The sequence below is a fragment of the Tenrec ecaudatus genome, chromosome 7 (genome assembly GCF_050624435.1).
Source record: "Tenrec ecaudatus isolate mTenEca1 chromosome 7, mTenEca1.hap1, whole genome shotgun sequence".
Taxonomy (NCBI): Eukaryota; Metazoa; Chordata; class Mammalia; order Afrosoricida; family Tenrecidae; genus Tenrec; species Tenrec ecaudatus.
In genome coordinates this window covers 63381916-63394920 of record NC_134536.1, presented here as the reverse complement: position 1 = coordinate 63394920, position 13005 = coordinate 63381916, and the positions used below count along the sequence as shown (strand labels likewise).

At 43.7% G+C, this 13005-nt stretch overlaps 1 protein-coding gene across 1 annotated transcript in view; it reads left to right on the top strand.

Annotated features, from left to right (window-relative positions):
* The first annotated feature begins 7459 nt into the window (after positions 1 to 7459).
* Positions 7460 to 13005, top strand: part of LOC142452383 (putative uncharacterized protein C6orf183) — a 32958-nt gene continuing 27412 nt past the window's right edge. The window contains exon 1 of the mRNA XM_075553744.1: positions 7460 to 7581. Within this exon, the coding sequence (XP_075409859.1) occupies positions 7460 to 7581 (122 nt within the window). The remainder of the gene's footprint in view (positions 7582 to 13005) is intronic.

Genomic DNA, 13005 nt, shown 5'->3' with positions numbered 1-13005 from the left:
AGGGTAAACCAATAAAAAATATATTGACTGTCACTCATCTGAAAGCAAATTGCCTGCTCAGTAATGAAACAGAAGTTGCTAATGCCTCAGCCCTTTCCCACTTAGCCTATGCTTTCCCCGTACCTCCTTCCTTGCTGCAGGGGCCCTGGTGGGGAGGGGGTTGCTAACTGCAAGGTCCGCAGTTGGAAACCACCAGCTGCCCCCAGGGAGTGAGATGCAGCTTTTCTACCCCCGTAGAGAGTTCCAGTCTTGGAAACCCACGGGCACTTCTGTAAAGCAACCTCAGTACCCATGTAGGGCCGCTAAGGGTAGTAAGTTTGGGTCTGATTGTTTCACTGAGTTCCTTTTTTGTGTGTTTTGTTCTATAACAGCAGTTCTCAACCTGTGGGTCGCCACCCCTCCGGGGGTCGAACGACCCTTTCACAGGGGTCGCCCGATTCAAAACAGTAGCAAAATGACAGAGATGAAGTTGCAATGAAAATAATTTAATGGTTGGGGGTCACCACCACATGAGGAACTGTATGAAAGGGTCATGGCATGAGGAAGGTTGAGAACCACTGTTCTAGAAGGAGACTTAGACATAATAAAATTATGTAGCTTTAAAATACTGTCTGGGCCAAGGCTTGCTTTTAATTGTCAGATGCCATCAAGTTGATTTTTGGTCCCTAGCAACCTCATGTCAGCAGAACTGCCCAAAATATTTTTCTTGTTTATCATCTTCATAGAAGCAAAATGCTAGGTCTTTTTCTTCCTGAGTCACTGGGCGAGCAGCTGAGTATTTATAGCCATTTTTTGGTAGCTATTGATTGATTGTTGCATTGAAGAATTGGGTAGTTGTTCTGTTTTTTTAACCTTGGTGGCCTTATTGATAAATATAGATTCATAATATTACTACTTGGTGCAAACCCCAAGCCAAACCAAACCCACTGCCATCAAGTCAATTCCAACTCAGAGTGAATTGAAAACTAGGGTTTCTGAGGTTGCTTTACAGACGCAGATAGCCTCATTTTCCTCCTGCTGAGCAGTGGGTGGATTTGAACCACTGACCTCGACAGTTCCATGATACTGGTTTAATAGACAACATTGTTTGGTAAGACACTACTAAATACCACAGGCAATTGTTATCATTATAAAGCAGTGGCCACCACTACAGTAATTTATTTCTTTTGCAAATGTATGACCCATTGTATACCTACGTGTCTGATAATTCTAGCAGAAAATAATAGTTAGGCAGCTTTGTGGCAATGTAAGACTTGTTAGTGATTGGTCCCACAGTCTGGCTCATGAGTTGGAGATTGGGTACTGGGGTTTAAGGGAGGAATGTGCTATGAATTATGGGTCTGGCAAGGGCAGATTTAAAGTTCTGTAAATTATAAAATGAAATTACCTACCAAATTCCCTGCTTAGACTTTTCTCTGATCATTTCTCATCTAGTCTCTCTCTCTCCACGTCTCCTCTTGAGGCTACAACCCCCTTTGTTAAACACTTTCATTGGCATGTAAGTCACATAGTATACAATTCAACAGAAGCCCTTTTTCGAGGCTCCCCTCATTTCTCCAACTCCTCCCTGATCCCAGTTAGCAGCCTCTTCTGGGCCTGTCCCCAGTCTTTTCATGTAGCACACTTTCTTGTTATTGTTTGTTTTCCTCTGGAGTGATTGAGCTCTGGAGAGCAGTTCCCTGCTTACTCTCCACTGTAGCTCTGGCACCTGGCGTGATACCTGCCTCATAAGTAGCTTCTCCAATGGGTATGTTTGATAGATAATTACATGTCATGAAAATACACTAACCTTACTCCGTGGTCTTACCTGAGTGTATCGGATTGGGTGCTGCCATTTCGGGCACCAGTTCACCCATCGTGCTGCCTTGCTGATGAGGAGATGCAGCCGTAACGGGTTGTTTGCTTGTTGGGGAGTGCTGGTTCCACAGACCACAGCCCTCAGAATGATGCCTCTTTTCGATGTTGTGATGCTAACAGGGAGACATTTACAAGCAAAGATGGTTCTTTATTTGGATATTGGTGTGTTTCATTTCTTAATTTAGAAAGTATTATTAATGTCTAATCATTTATTTATTGATTTCAAGATCCAGTGCTCAATACAATGGAAGGTTCAAAACACATTTGGCATGGATTCTGTCCTTAAGTTGCTGAAATCTGCTGAGATAGAATGTGTGTAAACATGACACACAAAGAAACCCAGTGGTGACAGAAGTGCAATGATCAGCACATAGCAGATGCTCAGTATTTACTTACTAAATGTTTGTTCTTACCCACTGACAGACACAGTGCTATGGGAGTTGAGCTGTTAGTAGTTCTATCTTCTCTATCTGGATCTATATAGCTTTCACCTACTTTTTATCCTGGTAACAGTATTGGTGTAGTATTCTTATCTTTATTAGGTATATTGGTTGTAGCTGTCAGTATACTACGTCATTTCAAACAATGCAATCTAAAAGACCAATATAAAACTCAAAGGGATAAATCGGGGGGGGGGGAGGAAGGGGAGATAGGAGCCTTTTAAAAAAATCATTTTATTGGGGGCTCATACAACTCATATCACAATCCATACATACATCCATTGTGTCAAGCACATTTTTACATTTGTTGCCATCATCATTCTCAAAACATTTTCTACCTGAGCCCTTAGTATCAATTCCTCATTTTCCCTCTCTTTTTTGGTACCCCCTCCCTCATGAACCCTTGCTAATTTATAAATTATTAATATTTTGTCATTTCTTACACTGTCTGACATCTCCCTTCACCCACTTTTCTGTTGTCCATCTCCCGGGGAGGGAGTTATATGTAGATCCTTGTGATCAACTCCCCCTTTCTACTCCACATTCCCTCCACCCTCCTGTATCGCCACTCTCACCACTGGTTCTGAGGGGTTCATCTGTCCTGGATTCCCTGTGTTTCCAGTTCCTATCTGTACCAGTGTACATCCTCTGGTCTAGCCAGATTTGTAAGGTAGAATTGGGATCATGATAGTAGGACTAGAGGAAAGTTGTATGTTTCATCATTGCTGCACTACACCCTGACTGGCTCGTCTCCTTCCCGAGACTCTTCTGTAAGGGAATGTCCAGTTGCCTACAGATGGGCTTTGGGTCCCCACTTCTCACTCCCCCTCATTCACAATGATCTGATTTTTTGTTCTTTGGTGCCTGATACCTGATCCCTTTGACACCTCGTGATCACACAGGCTGGTGTTCTTCTATGTGGGCTTTGTTGCTTCTCGGCTAGATGGCCACTTATTTATCTTCAAGCCTTTAAGACCCTAGATGCTATATCTTTTAATAGCCTGGCACCATCAGCTTTCTTCACCACATTTGCTTATGCACCCACTTTGTCTTCAGTAATTGTTCTGGGAAGGTGAGCATCATGGAATTTAGGTACCTTTTTTTTCTAGTGTCTTATTTTATAGTAAATGAACAAGTAGAGAGTTGGTGGTGAAGTGGAAGATTCAAGAAATAATGACAGATTAATACACAAAAGTTATGCATATACAGAAAAGTTATATTCTCAAACCCAAACAAACTCACAATTGATTCTGATTCTAGAGGTCAATAATTGAATTGTGCAGTATTATGCAAATGATTATCATTCACTTAACTTGTGAGTTTAAGCCATTCCATTTCCTCATTTTTCAGCTTGTTCATGAGTTCAGCTGAGTCAATGTTTCAAACATTAGGCCATTGCCTATTGGTGGGTGGTAAAATCAATTTACTTGGGCTTATTACTGGCATTAAAAAATCAGATGGAAGAGCACTAAAAATCAAATATCAGAGTTCATCATCCATAGTGAAAGCAGCTAATGTTTTATAAAAAATATTTGAGCACTAGATTTTAATTTCAAATGTAGCCCTTAATGTTGTTTGTGGAGAGAACGCTTTGAGGAATGTTCTGATTAAGGTTGAAAGGTCTTGTAGGGGAAAGTATGGGTAGCAGATATAAAGTAGGAATCCTTCTGAATCTTCTAGTTTGTAGCAGTCTATTGTTTAGCCCAGAGATACATTTAAGAACCTGTTCTGTGGGTCTGACAATCAGTCACATATCAAGCAATGCCATTAAATTTCTTGGTCTATAAGAACTCTTCTCAAAACCCAGCTAACCTACATTAGCGAAATGTCCATTCCTTTTCTAATGTGCTGTTGTTACTGGGTGCCGTTGAGTCAGTTCCAACTCATAGCGACCCCGTGCATAACAGAACAACACACTGCACAGTTCTGCACCAGTCTCACAACTGTCCCTATGCCTGAGCCCATGGTTGCAGCCACTGTCGCTATCCATCTCATTGAGGGCTTTTCTCTTTTTTCGCTGCCCCTCCACTGTACCAAGCATGATGGCCTTCTTCAGGAACTGGTCTCTCTCAACAATATGTCCAAAGTCTGCAAGATGACGTCTTGCCATCCTCTGTCTCCAAGGAGCACTCTGGCTGTACTTTTTTCCCAGACAGATCGGTCTTTTTTGCCAGTCCATAGCACTTACAATCGTCTTCTAATGTGGATCCAAATATATTAATGTGAATCCTTGAAGAAGTGTTCTCATTATTCCTCACCCATAGTTGCCATCGAATCAGCATCTCTGTCTAGAATCAAAACAATCGTGGGTCTTGCAGTTAAGAAAGAATTTATTCTGCATCACCAAGATGCAAGATTTAGGAGGAAAGCTATGTGGATGTCTTCCATTTGAAGTGAGCCAACGTCTATACAGTTTGCAGTTTGACAAGCTCTGCATCAGCATCAAGAGTCAATCAAACCGGACTCACTGCCATCAAGTTGAGGCTGACTCATAGCTGCCCTACAGGATGGGGTAGAGCTACCCCTGTCGGTTTCTGAGACTGTATCTCTCCAGAAGTCAAAAGTATCATCTGCCTCCTGAGGATGGTTTTGAACTGCCAACCTCGTGATTAGCAGCCCAACTTGTAACCACTGTGCCCTCCTCATCAACAGTCAACAGCGCTATAAAATTAAAAACCTGATACCGCCACTACTTTGGCATTCTTCAAAAACAACTCATGTTAGTGGGCAATTCGTGCTGCTAGGTGGAGTCGAATTTGCTCTGATCCATCACAACCCTACATCCAACAGAACAAAACCCCGCCCTGTTCCATTCTTAAAACTGTTGTTCTAGTTGAACCCATTGTTGCAACTGTGGTGTCAATCCATCTCATTGAGGGTCTTTCAGTACTCCTCTACTTTACCAAGCGTGATGCTCCTCTCTAGGGACTGATATTTCATGATGGCCTGTCCAAAGTAGGTGAGACAAAGTCTGACTTTCCTTTCTTCTAAGGAGCATTCTGGTTGCACTTCTGCCAAGACAGATGCAGTTGTTCATCTGTCAGTCCACTGTAGAGGATTTAACTGTTTTACGTGGAAAATAGCCTCATTAAATAGCGTCACTACAAAATGAGAGGAAACTTGTATTTCTGCTATTTTTATTATTCAGCTCATCAAACTTCCTTTTAGTCTTATCAACAATGTCACTTGCCCTGGACTATGATCATTAGAAGATGCCCCGGTGGTGTAGTGGACTTCAAGTGGGGCGGCTATCCACCAAGTCAGCAGCTCAAAATCACCAAAAAGATGAGGCTTTCTGCTCCTATAAAAATGTACAGCCTCGGAAATTCACAGGGACAGTGCGACTCTGGTTTCTGGCCTCACTATAAATCAGAATTAACTTGGAGCCTTAAGTTTGATGTAATTTGAGCATATTCATTAGAATGATGTTCAATATCAGGATTCTAACCTGACTTTGCTTAACTTGGAGCCCCTGGTGGTGCAGTGAGTAACACATTGGGCTGCTAACTGCAAGGTTGGAAGTTTGAAACCACCAGCAGCTCTGGGGGAGGAAAAAATGGGAATTCCTACTCCCGCCCCCAAAAAAGTTACAGTCTCGGGAACCCATAGGGGCATTTCTACTCCGTCCTATAGGGTCACTATGTGTCAGAACTGACACAATGGCAGTGAGTTTTGCTTAGTTTGATTACGTACATTTAGGATAAAATAAAACCTCCCGGTCATTGAGTGGATGCTGACTCATAGCGACCCTACAGGACAGGGGAGATCTACTCCCTGTGGGTTTCTGAGACCTTAACTCTTTGGGGGAGTAGACTTCCTCTTTCTCGCCTGGTGCTTTTGTACAGCCTGACCTTGCCCAACATGGAGTCGCTGTGCCCCCAGGGCTCCTTGCATTTAGGACAGGCTCTACAAACCCTTGCAAGGCCTTTTTGGGTCTGTTTTCCTTAATATTAAATGCACATTGACCGGTAGGATATATCTTAGAAAAAAACATTACTGAGGTAGTACCAAATGCGAATCATTTCTTGCCTGAAATACAAGATTGGTGTTTACAAGGCAGTTGTCCAGAATCTTCTGGCTGAATTGGAAGGTATTTCTCTTTTCATCAACTTTATAAATGTGTTATTTGAAAACATAAACTATATTGGTACACAGGAAGCCACTAAAATTAAATTAAAAACATTCCTAAGCATCATGTGGAATATTTAGTTTGTAATTTCTAGCAAAATAAAAGGTATCCTAATGACTTAAAAAATCTTTTCTAGAGATATGTAAATCCAAAGCATATAATACATGTGAGAAAATAGTCCTGTTAATACCTTTAATATTGAAATGGTTGAACACAACAGAATAGCTATCATGCCTTCATTTTCCAGAAAGCAAGCTAAACTGAAAATATGAAAATAAAAGACATTTCATACCAAGGTTAAAAGAAAATATATTTAGGTTAAGAGCTTCTAACTTTTACATGAATCTAAAAAAGATTATTTTTATATGTTATGACTTAATATATATAACTTTCTATTTTGTACACTTGGAAGAATTTATATTAGTATGACATACATTGATTTTCTCTGACAGCATGAATTAAACTTGTTGGGTTGCTACTGCAAGGTCAGCAGTTTGAAACCGCCAGCCGCTCTGTGGGGAAGATGTGGTTGGTCGTCTACTCCCATGAAGAGCAACAGTCGCAGAAACTCAGTGGGGCAGTTCTACCCTGTCCTGTAGGCTTTCTGAGCCAGCACTGACTTCATGGCAATGATTTTTTTTTTTTTTGGCGAACTTAAGCTAAATTTCAGAAAGGGCTGTTTCTCTCTGATATTTTGTAGGAAAACTCTCTAATAGGAAGAGGGCTGGCTCTGCCTGTGGTGTTTGGGAAGGATATTTGCTTTTGATTTCTCAGTCTCAGCAGCACTTCCTACCAATACGTGACCAAAAGAAGAGGTTGAGTCTACTACAGTACCCTTGATAAACATGACAACCTAGTTAAATAAAAATATAAAACACTCAGAAAAGAAAGCATAGAAAAGAAATTTATATGAAAAAAAAAACTGTTTACAAAATAAGAAAAGAGCTGGCAATGGATTTCAAGGTTTAGAATGATGGACTTCTCACTTTAAAATATAAAATGTAGCCGCGGCAGCCATCGAAGAGTCGCAGCCATGGCTGTGCGCTCCCCTATGGCCGTGGGCCTCGACAAGGGCCACAAGGTGACCAAGAACGTGAGCAAGCCGAGGCACAGCCGCCGCCGCAGGCGCCTCCCCAAGCACACCATGATCGCGAGGTGTGCGGCTTCGCACCCTATGAGCGGAGGGCCATGGAGCTGCTCAAGGTCTCCAAGGACAAGCGGGCACTGAAGTTCATCAAGAAGCGGGTGGGCACACACATCCGGGCCAAGAGGAAGAGAGGAGCTGAGCAACGTGCTGGCGCCATGAGGAAGGCCGCTGCCAAGGACTGAGTGCTGTGTCCCCCACCCCCACAAATAAAGTCTTTGCAGGAAAAAAAATAAATAAAATGTACAAGTCCATAACTAATGTCAGTCCGTGAGAATGCTGAATAGCTAAATAAGTTAATATATATGTACACACACATACACTAACCACAGTAAAAAAATACATGTATCATATTTAAAGGAAAAACAACCACAGTCTAAAAATTAGCAAAGTCACCAAGTATACAATTGGTCTGCTCATGATAAAAGATAGCAATTTTCTCAAACGATCACCTATCTTCCGACATCAGTAGTGCAGAAGTGAGGGATAGAGTTGTTTTTACGGGAGAGTTAACTTCCTTGTTTCAGGCCTATGGGGAGTGAGAACTGGCCTGAGTGACCACTTTGATTCCTGGCCCTCATCTCGGGATGTGGATACCGGAAGACACGTTCACACTCAGAGACTGCCCAGGAGGCTTTACAGAACTCCTGAAAGCTGTCATACTCACAGCCACACTTTGGCAGACAAAGCTAAAGATTAAAATCAGGGGGAAATAAAACAGAAGGCAAAGTCCAGGGGACATCAGATTCAAACGTTCAATTGTTCTGTTCCCATAGAGTCACGCTGAATTCTCCCAGCAACAGCGTGTGACACAACTCAGAGAGTATTGCCAACCACTGAGATTGCCCTGGGCCTTGGTGTCCAATTACTGCACCATAGCTGCCTCCCTTCCCCCCGCCCCCTCCCCCCGGGCCAAGGATTGCTCCTTTGGTCTCCAGCCCCTCCAAAAGTCAAGCTGGTATTGCATGGCCCAAGGCCCCCACTGAGGAGCCCTGGAGGTGTAGTTGCTAACTACAAGGTAAGAGGTTCAAAACCACCCTCCTCTCTGTGAGGGAAAGATGAGGCCATCTATTGGACTCCCATATGAAGAGTCACAGTCTCAGAAACAGGCAGGGGCAGTTCTACTCTGCTATCGGGTCGCTGGGAGTTAGAATCAGCTTGATGGCAGTGAGTTTGGTTTTGGTTTTGAAGGCTTCCACAGAAGTCATATTCTTGGTGCAATAAATGGCACGGGGGCCACATCTGACTGCCTCTGGCTTCCCTGTTGCCACAGGGCAGGGGTCAGACATGCTTCCACGCTCTGTCCTTCTTTACCTATGCTGACACCAACCGTATCTCCCATGCCACTGTGCAGCTATGTTGGGCTCTATAATTCTTTGTAGTGGCCTCACGGGACTCTCTGACAATATTCAGGAAGAAGGAGTTTTGTTAGGGGAGTTGCCAGGTTACCAAAAGGCAGGGTCAGGAAACAGGCTACAGTCATTGGTCCATAGCAATAGCTCTCACCTCGGCCACATGTTCCCTGGGCTTCTGCTTTCCCGGACCAGGAAGCCTGCCTGTCGCTCTGCCTCAGCCACAGTCTCGGGACTGCTCCTCCCGCTCTGCCCCTCTGTCTCCAGTGCCTCTGGTCTTGGCCTCAGCCACTTCAGAGAGAGCCGGAATGTGTTCGCGGACAGCCCCAAGCTTTCTCTCTGTGGCCGAGGGGCTTTTACATGCAGAGGAATGGCTCTGAGGTATGATTTTTGTCTTTCAGCAGACCATACCCACAGGGAAACAAAGGGTATGACTTGATTCACACCCTCAACTGAATTAGAGACTTATTTTTACCCTCATCCTGTCCCCACCAGCATAGCAGAAAACACCTTCCAAAATGGGATTACAGCCACAGGCATAGGGTCCAGAACTAGAACACATCGTAAGAGATTATGACTACAAGGATAATATTAATTGACTACGTCTCTCTTAGCCTACACTATATGGCATGTCCTAAGCCACGTAAGCAAACCCAAACCCAACCCAACCCATAATGACCCTTTTGGACAGAGTAGAACTGCTCTGTAGGGTTTCTGAGACTAAATATTTACAGGGCCAGGCGCCCCGTCTTTCTCTGGGCCTATTGAATCTGAATCACTGATCCTGAATGTGAACTACTGACCTTAATCAGTGCAATGCTTAACCCAATTCACCACCAGGACTCCTTTAGGTAAACAAAGTCACCTTTTAAAATGAGGACATTACAATAGCCCACCTCTTGTCTGGCAGTCTTTCGTTTTATCATATTGCAGCTTGTCTGCTGCTGTGGTGTTGGAAGCAATCAATCAGGTATTTCTGCAGAATAGAACATCAATGCTTGCTTGTAAACAAGCTCAAGGCAAAGCTGAAGAAAATTAAAGAAATTCCATGAGATTATATCCCACCTGAATTTAAAGACCATCTCAAGAATAGACTGACACACCAGACACTAATGACGGAAGACCAGATGAGTTGAGGATGACATCAAGAATATGGGGGCGGGGGGAGGTAGGTGATAAAAAGAAAATGATGTTCAGGTACCCAGGAAGCAATAAATAGAATGTTTGGAAACCGATTCTGGAAGCAATGGTCCAGTCCTGCTGGAGCAACCTGAAGGATGCAATGGCCTGCCACTTGGGTTCATTCCCAATAATAATACATTGAAAGAAAAACAAACAGACCCAAGAATGGTTTGGGGCTCACACTAAATCCCAGCTCCAACTCAAGAATGACTAGGTCTTACGTCACAACCCTGCTTTCTGAAAGGGAAGAGGCCTTGGGGTGCTGACTGATGGAGGTCTTTCCATACTTTGAGTAGGATGCTCTTTATAATAGTTTAGAGCTAATAAAAAATCTGGAGGGTAGCAAACATTGAATTATTTTCAGCAGTTCTCCTTTTATAGGCTAGCTGAGCAAATCGTTGCCGTTGCTCGGGAGCTATTGGGTGAGTCATAAAGACAATTTTGATGGAAAATACTTAGTAAGAGATTTAGTTATCTGAATTTGGGAGAGACAGCATCCCCTACCCCCACCACCACCCCAAAAATTCTAAAGGGAAAGGAGATGAGCAAGGGGAGTGGGGAGGTTACAGGTAAAACGAAAGATAAACTGAGCATCGGTTACTGGTGTCAATTAAGGAAACTTTTTCAAAGAAAAGGAACTTCTGTTTTTCAAAAATTGTTCAGAGCGTGATAAATGCCCATAAAGCTAACAAGCTCTCCAGGTATTTTGTGATACAGACACTGCTGCTCAGCACTGATACCTTCTCATTGCCTTTTGTTCAGAGCAGACATGGACTCAAAGATCAACTTGCCATTTTAACAAAAAGGAAAAAAATAAAACTTCTGGTTTTATTCTATTTGAATATCATCCATATTTCATAGATGAGGATTTATAAGCCTTGTTTCCATCTTATGGGAAAAAAACCATGAATACAAAGCAAACTTAATAGAAGTCATTAATACCTTTTTATGATTCTTTCTAATTCGCTATTTGCAAGTATTATAAAACCCAGGAAAACCCTCCCCCGAGAAGAATTTGTTTCAAAGGACGACATTGATTCTGCAGCTCCAGGAGAGGGGCATATCTGACCAGAGCACACGGGAGCAGATGAAAGGGGAGGAGAGAGTGGAGCACATGCTGGCCCACCAGGCCCTGAGGACGATGACCCCAATTGGAGCAGACAGTCCACAGAGAGGTCCACATGGCCAGCCCCACTATGAGATATGACATCCCTCAGTGACCCATGGCCCTGCAGGGGACAGCAACAGAGACATAGTGTGGGAATTGCGCCCGACCTGATCCCACCACACTGAGGCAAAGCACTGGGGGAGTGCAGCGGAACAGCAAGGGAGTGGAGCGGCAAGGTCCCCAGGGAATTCTGAAAGTGGACTTTGTGGCCAGGGCGTGGTGCCCCAACAGACTGTACTGAAAACACTCCTAAAGGCCAACGATCCTTGAACTAACTACAAGCTTTTCTTTCTTGATGTGTTCTGTTTTGTTCTTTGTCAGTAGTTTGTTGTTGTTTTGTTGTATACTGTTGCTTTGTTTTCCTCTGTCTTGTTTTTGTGCACGTTATTATCTCCACAGGTCTGTCTAAATAAGACAGGCTGGATGAACTATCTGGAGCAAAAACAACGAGACCGACAGTTCCGGTGGGACATGGGATAGGGGGAGGTGGGGGTAAGGAAGTGGTGTTAACAAACCCAGGGACAAGGGAACAACAAGTGATCCAAATTGGTGGTGAGGAGGGTGTGGGAAGCCTGGTAGGGAATGATCAAGGGTAATGTAATGAAGAGGTATTGCTGAATCCCAGGTGGGGACTGAGCATGATAGTGGGACAGGAGGAAAGTCAAGGGAAATAGAGGAAAGAGCTGTGAGGCAAAGGGCATTTATAGAGGTCTAGACAAAGACATGTACATATGCAAATATATATATATGAGGATGGGGAAATAGATCTCTGTGCCTATATTTATAGGTTTAGTATTAAGGTGGCAGAAGGACATTGGGCCTCTACTCAAGCACTCCCTCAATGCATGAATACTTTCTTCTATTAAATTGGCATTCTGTGATGCTCACCCTCCCGACACAACTGCTGAAGCCAAAGCGGGTGAGTAAACAAATGAGGTGAAGAAAGCTGATGGTGCCTGGCTATCAAAAGAAATAGTGTCTGGGGTCTTAAAGGCTTGAAGATAAACAAGCGGCCATCTAGCTCAGAAGCAACAAAGCCCACATGGAAGAAAACACCAGCCTGTGTGATCACATGGCTCCGAAAGGATCAGTTATCAGACATCAAAGAACAAAAAATCATATCATTGGGTGCACACTTCCATGATACTATCACTGAGGACAATTGGGTGCATAAGCAAATGTGGCAAAGAGAGCTGATGGTGCCCAGCTATCAGATAGTGTCTGGGGTTTTAAAGGCTTGAAGGTAAACAAGCGGCCATCTAGCTCACGAGGTGTCGAAGGGATCAGGTATAAGGCATCATCATCAAAAAAAATCTTACCATAGTGAAAGAAGGGGGAAGTGCAGAGTGGAGACCCAAAGCCCATTTGTCGGCCACTGGAGATCCTCTCACAGAGGGGTCTAGGGGAGGAGATGGGTCAGTCAGGGTGAGATGTAGCACCGATGAAGAATACAGCTTTCCTCCAGTTCCTAAATGCTTCCTCCCCCCAACTGCCATGATCCGATTCTACCTTTCAAGTCTGGATAGAATAGAGGATGTACACTGGTGCAGATAGGAGCTGGAGGCACAGGGAATCCAGGGTGGATGATACCTTCAGGACCAGGGGTGTGAGGGGTGATACTGGGAGGGTAGAGGGAGAGTGGGTTGGAAAGATGGAACCGATTACAAGGATCTACATGTGACCTCCTCCCTGGTGGACGGACAACAGAAAAGAGGGTGAAGGGAGACATGGGA